The 8,610-nt window shown below is 41.5% G+C and overlaps 1 protein-coding gene across 1 annotated transcript; it reads right to left on the bottom strand.

Moving 5' to 3' along the window:
• Positions 1 to 2,580: 2,580 nt before the first annotated feature.
• Positions 2,581 to 8,323, bottom strand: LOC123579083 (cytochrome b-c1 complex subunit Rieske, mitochondrial). Its single transcript, XM_045442622.1, has 2 exons — positions 8,033 to 8,323; positions 2,581 to 3,464 (listed from the first exon to the last, which is right to left on the bottom strand). The coding sequence occupies exons 1-2, from the start codon at positions 8,244 to 8,246 to the stop codon at positions 2,854 to 2,856; spliced, it is 825 nt and encodes a 274-aa protein (XP_045298578.1). The 5' UTR covers positions 8,247 to 8,323; the 3' UTR covers positions 2,581 to 2,853.
• Between the last annotated feature and the right edge of the window lie 287 nt (positions 8,324 to 8,610).

Genomic DNA, 8,610 nt, shown 5'->3' with positions numbered 1-8,610 from the left:
CTCTGTCTCAGAAATAAATAAACGTTAAAAAAAAAAAATAAATGGAAGAGTGGAATTTAAGTTTATCGTTATTAGTCAAAATATCACAAAAGCCATACTGAGCCACCAAATCCAGCAATTCCAGCACAGAACACCTGCAATACATTTAGGAACCTGCAAACTTTCTATTTTGTCCTCCACAGGCTGGGAGCCACTAGTGCAGTTATTCTGGCATTTCAAATATGGAAAAATGAAATATTTTGAGGTGTCACTTCAGGGTGGGAGGGGGTAATAATAGGGTATGAGCATTTTGCTTCAGTGAAGTGTTGTTGATATTTTTGGCAGCACAGTATTCTTTTAGCTCGTGGACCTGCGTTTCCCTCACAAGTGAACATTTCGTGTTCCCACTCCCGCATCCCTCCACCCCAATACCAGCAGCATGCTCCATCACTGGGACAATCACATAATGGCCACAAACACCCCCTAGAATAGTAGTGCTGTCCCAGGTTGACCAACCACTATTGTAAAAGGTTGGCTCAGCTGATAAAATGCTGCTTTTAGCAGCTTGGGTGTCTTTGTTGCAATACCAAATACTGAGAACACAACAAATGCTTATTTAAGAAAACCCATTCCCGTTACTAGGGCGGAGGGGGGGGGGGTGTCAGAGATCCTAAAAGGTCAGAGAACTCTTAGAAATCTAGTTCAACCATTCCAAATTTACAGATGGGGGAAAAAATGTCCAAAAGAAGTTAAGTGACAGGCCCATAGTTCCATGGCTAGGAAATGGCTAAGCCAGAATTAAAAGCCTAAATTCTAGTCCAGTACTTCTACTACACCATGCCCCCAACTCACACAACCCACACATGGATATATTAAAAGCTCAGCAGCTTCAGTTATGTCCAAAGGAACAAAATTCCTTTAACTTTCACACATGAAGACAAACACCACCCCCCCCAAAAGTCACTCAGATTCACTGGGGTCTAAGGATTCATTTAATAATGCTTTGAGGTTTCCATTCCAGGCTTAATAATTCACCTTCAAATTAAAACCTGGCATTTTTACTTATCATCCCATCCAAGTAAGAATTTTATGAATGTAAAATATATACCAGTTTCTACATTAGCGTATCTTGAGGAAGTGATGAACAGCTCCTGCTGCCATTTTAAACATAAAGTAGGAACTTAACAATTCAACTTCAAATTTTGTCAGCTTATAGTAAATATATGGGTGTAGCTTTAAACAGTAAGTTGTGGACAACTGGCACCATGAAAAAGCAGCATGTGTAAGATGATCTTCCCCATATATATTAGGAAAAAAAGGAATCTTCACTACAACGATATGCAAAATATCCCAACAAATACATACCAATTTCTCATGGCCTCATGGTTGGGAGTGGGGGGAGGGGCACGGACTTCATGCAAGATGCTCCAAATATTAACATCAAATACTACACACCCATATTGTTTATACTTAATGATATAATTTCACTACTTTTAGTAAATTAGCAATATTTGGCACTTTTTGTCTCACGTTTACACCTAGATACCAGAACATAAAATACTATTATTTATTAGCCCCATTTATCACCCATGCTAATTTTCTTTCTAGAATGGTAAAGGTATGGTAGAGAAATGAACCAAATATCTGCTCATAAACAAAAAGTTTTCTTTTTGATACACTTAGCTACTGTTTTAAAGACTGGAATCCTGGATGACCAGCTCCCTTTGGAAGATCTAACCACTGAATTTACTTTGCTTTCTTACAAATGCACGTGTGATCAAAGACCCAGTGGTATATTACTGACTTACTGCCAAATGGCAAACTTATCAAAGTAGCTGTGATTCTCAACAAGGGTCAAAGCCTACTCCTAGTTCCCAGGGAGAATATCAGATCTGTCTTATTTCAGCTGTGTAATTGAAGGCAGAAGGCAGAAAGAAGAGGGTGTCAATTCTGATGTCTTCCTGTGCCCACCACCTTCATATCACGGTGAAAAGTGGGGACTGTGTATCGAACTGAAGGAAAACAACTCAACATGTTATCATTGCAGAAACAAAACCAGCAGAATCCTTTACAGTAGTCTCAGATACACTACTCCCCTTTTGTCTCTAGATAGGGTGGATGCAGAAGCAATGGGAACACAAGATGAAGGAGTTAACAGTGGCACTCCCATTTTGGAAAGCTTGTCTCAGATACTATCCCACCACTGCCTCTTAAAACTAAAGAATTCTAATTACTAACTTATTCCCGTAAGTGAAAAATAAAATTTCCTAGCAGGAAAACAGCTAGCTAGAGCTGGGGCTAAACCCTCAGAGCTGCTAACACCCCATTTAGGATTCTCCCAGAGATTACATTCAACATCATCATATAGACCGGGGGCTGGGGGGCACGTGTGGCACGACACACACAGCCAGGACTCATGTGTAAAAGAACAAAAGGGAAACCTGGATACTACTGTTTCTGCCAATGCCATAAACATCTCCCAGGACTTGGAAATGACCAGCTAATTTTACCTCAGTCTAACCATTAGCTCTGCAGAATCTGTTGACACTAACATAAAGAAGGAAGATGAAGGAGAAAGTCAATTACAGATTTCACAAATATGTACGTAAGTCGGTAATTTTTAATTAGAATTAACTATCAAAGACACTGCACCTTTTAAGTCTTTGAACTTAATAATGTTTAACTGGCTTTATTAGGTGAACGCTTGAAAGCATTCAACATTAAATTCAATTTACTTCACATAAATGTTTGCAAATACATTATCAGCAATTCTTAAATATTACAAATCAACCCACTTAAGTATAGAAGGCTTGCTCATAGGTCTTCTGAGGTGACAAGACGACTGAAAGGAAGCTTGGACTTGAGTCCAGATCTCTAACCAACAATCACCATGTCATCACCGGTGAACTCATATGAGGGAACTTCAAGATTGAGAGGTGCAGGCCCCTTCCTGATCCTGCCAGAAGCATCATAGTGTGACCCATGGCAAGGGCAGTAATAACCACCAAAATCTCCTGCATTTGCAATGGGTACACAACCAAGATGAGTGCAAACACCTATCAGGATAACCCATTCAGGTTTCTTTACTCGATCTAAATCATGCTGTGGGTCCCTCAACTGGGACACTTCAACTGCAGCTTCCTGCTCAATTTCCTTCTTGGTTCTATGACGCACAAACAGCGGTTTTCCTCTCCATTTGAAAGCCATGTTCTTGCCTTCTGGAATATCGGATAGCTTGATTTCGATTTTCGACATGGCCAACACATCAGCAGAAGCACTCATGCTGGAAACAAACTGGGAGACGACATTCTTGGCAGCATATGCAACACCTATACTAGTTGTTGCAGTTATCAAATAGGAGAAACCTTTTCTAGCCTCACTGCTCTCTTTTGAAGACTTTGTACCATCTAACACTTCGGTGCGTCGATAGTCAGAGAAGTCAGGCACTCTGATGTCTGTGTGGGAATAACGAACAGAAGCAGGGACTGCAAGATAAACAGAAAGTTAAAAAAACAATTAGATGAGTACCCTGAAAGAAGTATACATCAGGAAATAACCTTTGTGAATTCATAAGCAAAAATCAAGTTATAAAAATGTGAAATATAGCACTAATGCCAGAAATGGTCAGGTTGGCAGTGTCTGCATAGAAAATATTGAAAAAGAAATGGAAGTCAATCACTATCTATCATACTGGTATGAAATCACAGGGTAATATGCGTAAACTGAGTTCTTCCTGATTGAACACAGTTGATTCAGAATTTCTAACGATTTAGTGCATCAAATCTAAAAAGTTAAATAGTACTGTAAACAGCAATATTTTAAAATCCCCAAAATTCAACATGACAAGACATACAACTATGTTAACTACCTCCCATATTCTCTGGATTACAAGGGACCGTGAAACTCATCAAGTCCACCCAATAAGTTGATTTGTGGGGCTCCTGGGTAGCTCGGTCAGTTAAGCGTCTGACTCCTGATTTCAGGAGCCTGCTTGAGATTTTCGCTCTCCCTCTCTCTCTGCCCCTCCCCCACCCACGTTCTCTCTCCCTCCCTCCCTCCCTCCCTCTCTCTCTCTCTCTCTCTCTCTCTCTCTCTCTCGTGCACAAAATAAACATTAAAAAAAAGGTGATTTGTGATCATCTTATTAAACCAAATGTCTAACTTCACATTACTATCTACTTACTCTCTGAAAGTTCAGTAGAACTGCTAAAAATTCATAAATACTTATTACCATAAACATTCTGTGAACTGTTAGTATAACTTTAGTTGCAGAAAATGAAGAGATTTTCTATTTTAGACTCTGGAGTATAAATCAGTATTACTTTAACTTCAAGTAAAGCCACCAATGGGCAGAAAAGGACATCCTTGTCAAAATACACAACTATCAAATGAAATCTCCAAAAGAGCCAATTATTTCAACTTAGTACAGGATAAAAGACAAATTTTCATATATCCCCCTCTTCAGTGAAGGGCAGTAACTTCTATAAGAATAAGGGCATTATCTTTCTTTTTCAGTGCTGTGGATTTCTCAACTGAGACACTACTACTGCAGACTGGCCAGATCTTTGTGTCAAATGAATGCTAACTAATTACTATTTATGTAGTACTTTGGATGTTATGTAGTACTTTGGATGTAAGTAGTTTTTAAACTAAACAGATTATGACCTTTTGTCCATACTATTTTAAAATATCTTACAAAAAAATTAACTTACTGGCATCACTTTTAAGTATGTTTCAGGAAGCAAATCTCTTTGCAAGTTGTATACGCATTTTAGGAAATTTGTCACAAGGTTTCTTTTTTTATAAAAGGGACATTAAAAATTCCTCACTTAAAAACTGTGTTGTTTCAAAAAGAAAAATGTACTTATAAAATGCAATTTCATGTAAGTTGCAGCCTACCAGGCTGTCTCATCCTAATATACTTCCTTGAGTATTACAATAAAGAACATGACCACACTTTTCACATGGTTCTCAAAGTCAGTAACAATGGAAGCTGTAAGTCAGCCTTGAACGTGGAGATTAGGGGCACTGATCCCATATGCAGTGGGATTAACACATAATCTGTATGTTATATATCTCATATATATAATTCTTATAATAAATTCTTATAATAAAGTAAGCTAGGGAAAAGAAAATATTAAGAAAACCATAAAAAATACATTTGCAGCAGTATACCATATTTATAAAAAAAAAAAAAAACAACAATCCACATATAAGTGGACCTGCACAGTTCAAATCCATGTTGTTCAAGGGCCAGCTGTATTCCCAAACAATGGTGAAACCTATCAAAATCACTCTATGTACTTTTCTGGGACCAGGACAAGGGTAGTGACTACCTAATATTTACAACTATAGCAAAGTGACATTACATCATATACTACCCTACTTCTACCTAATGCTAACCTAACAGTGTAGACTGGGGTTTGGGATCAAGTATGAATTACCTTCCTTTGGTATTCTCTGGAATTACAAAGGAAAATGTGTATCATACCTAAAAGATGAAGGAATCAAAGTCCATACTTCTACATTAAAAACAGTGTCTACAATCTTTAACCATATAACAGTAGACAAGCAAATGTACAGGAACATTAAACAGAATGGTTTTGACATTCTCATCCAGAGATTTGGTGGTGAAAGAAATCCAGCTGTCTACTGCCACTCTACCTAGCAGGTTACACTTCAGTACAATAGTACAATACAATACTGTACTATTGTATATTGTACCACCATGAATATTTTGGGAAATTTAACTGCCATATTGCAAAAGCATTTCTAAATAATTTACATTAACTGTATTAGGTGTGACTTTAGCAACAAAGATGCTAGCTAGATTTAGTTCTAAACTCAAGCAAAACCAGATACTTCTGGAAACAGAGAAAATTTAAGAGACTATAACAAAAAACAGGTTTTTCTTTCTTAAGATGAACTCTGATGTGCTTTGGAAATCTTCCTCTCACCTCATGGATCTTCTGATCCAACCCTCCCATTTCACACCCTCAGAACTATCTTCCTACAAACCATCTAGACAGATTACAACATGAACTGAAACTACAAGCTGAAGGCATTATTATAGAAAAAGTTTGCCTTACGGTTCTGTATCATTTACCTGTTCTTGGGAAAGTCAGGTAAGCCTCTAATTTTTAGAAGAAACCCTTTAGTCACTAGACAAATTCCAAAGATGCTTTTTGCATTTGCTGTTGAAATTTTCCTCCTTTATTGTTTCTTACCTCCAGATCCAAAGAATAGGCTTGGGATGGGCTGGTGTACTCTGCTCACGCCCTGAACAGTGTCTCCAAAACCCACTGGTGCCCCCAAACAACAACAACAAAAACCACCGTTTTATTCATTCACCACCAGCCTGCACTGCAAAATCTGAGGTTGTAGGAAACAGAAAAATAAAGATTCTTCTCTATGCCTCAAGCTCAAGGTCAGAGGAATCACCAGGAAATCCAATAGTTGGAAGTGTTACGTACCATAAAAATAAAGGAATCAGCAAATATAAAATTTTATTGACCTGACCCTGAACGGAGATTGATTTGGTAAGATGGAAATGTGGAAAACTGAGTGGGAGGATTATTTTAAAGTAAAGAGAACAGGGTGAATGAAGGAAAACTAGAGAGTGAGGGTAATAACTTAGCTTGCAGGGCAAGTGTCACTGTCAGTGGGGCCAGGCAGGCAGATAACGCAATGGAGGAGGTCTGGTGAGAACTGTGATGACCTGGAAGAGTGATTGCTCCAACTAAGAGGGCAGCCAGTGCACAGCACTTTTCTCATGGTGAAACAAGTTCAGTGTTGCCAGATTCCAACATTTTAAAACACGCAAAAAATCTTCCTTTTAAGACTGTGCAGGTTGGGAACACGACAGGTACAATGGCACACAGGTTGCCATTTGAGGATTTCCAATACAGAGCATAAAAAAAAAAAAAAAAAAAAAGACATGGCACAAAAGATAGTGCAGGATCTGGTTCATGGCTAAATCAATCTTTCAAATCCATGTTCTATCACATACACAAAGTTTATCCTTGTGTAAGTCACTTCACTTCTTGTAGTTTGTTTTCTACCTGTAAAATGGGAATATCACCAACCTCTGCTTGTGGCTCTTCTTGAGCATCAAACTGATTACAGTGTAGGGGCGCCTGGGTGGCGCAGTCGGTTAAGCGTCCGACTTCAGCCAGGTCACGATCTCGCGGTCCGTGAGTTCGAGCCCCGCGTCGGGCTCTGGGCTGATGGCTCAGAGCCTGGAGCCTGTTTCCGATTCTGTGTCTCCCTCTCTCTCTGCCCCTCCCCCGTTCATGCTCTGTCTCTCTCTGTCCCAAAAATAAATAAACGTTGAAAAAAAAAATTAAAAAAAAAACAAAAAACTGATTACAGTGTAAAAACCCTCTGGCCCAGCAAAACATTGCCGATACTCCACATCATTAATGACCTTGGGGCTTGTGTTATTGTTTTGCTGCTGTTGCTGTTGAGAGGGATGCATGAAAGACAAGAGCATTAGACGGTTTAGGTGGCGGTGAGCAGGACAAGGTCCCAAATATTAATAGTTCTTATTTTTTCAACATGTATAATAAAATGCCCCCAAATGTGCTAATGGCTTTAAGTAGAATTTTTCCATCTAAACCTCATGACATTACCTACGTAATTGGTATAATCATTCATCCATTTCACTGGTGAGGAAAAACATTCAGAAATTTGCCCAAACGACCTGTAAGCAGCAAAATCTGTCAGACTTTGCTGGAAACAGTCGGCATTCAGAGTTCTTGAACTTAACCTATGACGTACAAGATTAGCCTGTGGTTTAGGGAGACTGGTCGCCAACGGAAACAGAGGCCCGCAAAGCGAGAGCTGGAGGTCACTTGAGATCGCCCAATCTAGCCGCGTCCGCGCACAGGTGAGGGCAGAGACCCAGGAGGTGTAGAAGCTTGCCCAAGGTCGACCCAGCAAGGCAACTTAATCCCCCAAAGGGGCTCCGCTCCATTTCCCCGCCCTCCTGAGCTGCGCCATGGGTCGAGGGCCGGAGGGAGCGAGAACGGGGGTACCCCTCAGCCCGGCTCACCATTGAGGCCCACGGAGGCGACCAAAGGCCGGCTCGCGGCCTGGCCACTCAGCGACTCCCGGCACAGGAAGGGCCGCTTCACGTCCAGCACTGGCGGCTCCGAGGTGGCGGGCACTGAAGCCTGCACCAGAGGCCGCAACGCGCCCGCCACCCCGCGGGACGTGGCCGATAGGACGGGCGCGAACGGGCCCGAACGGGCGGCCACCGACAACATGGCGACAGCTGCTCCAAACGCCGAGCCGGTCACAGGGACGACCTTTCGCCGCGGCGCAGGCGCGAGGAAGCACAGGAGGCGCGCGATCCGTGACGTCAGCGCGCCGGCCTCAACGGTGGCTCCCCGGAGAGGTGGGGGTACAGAGCCAGGAAAGGCGCTGCGTCAGAGGCGGGGCTACGAGCTTACGCTAAGAGCGGAAGGGGGCGGGGCGGAGCCGGGCGGGAAGGTGTGGGTGCCGCCCAATCTGTCCTCCCCAACATCTTTTGGTGTGTAACCTGGTGTCTGCGCAAAGCAGGCCCGCAGGAGTCGTCCCGCGAGTCGACTTTGGGTCCCTCAGAGTAAAAACTTAATCTGTAGGAACCTA

This window comes from Leopardus geoffroyi, chromosome E2 (assembly GCF_018350155.1).
Source record: "Leopardus geoffroyi isolate Oge1 chromosome E2, O.geoffroyi_Oge1_pat1.0, whole genome shotgun sequence".
NCBI lineage: Eukaryota > Metazoa > Chordata > Mammalia > Carnivora > Felidae > Leopardus > Leopardus geoffroyi.
This window is presented reverse-complemented; position numbering and strand designations above follow the sequence as displayed.

What these genes read in the sequence shown, in the direction of transcription:
- LOC123579083 (XM_045442622.1), bottom strand. Translation starts at nt 8,246, where the DNA reads ATGTTGTCGGTGGCCGCCCGTTCGGGCCCGTTCGCGCCCGTCCTATCG. An exon ending in CGCCTCCGTGGGCCTCAATG is followed by an intron (nt 3,465 to 8,032) that starts GTGAGCCGGGCT and finishes TTTATCTTGCAG; the next exon opens with TCCCTGCTTCTGTTCGTTAT.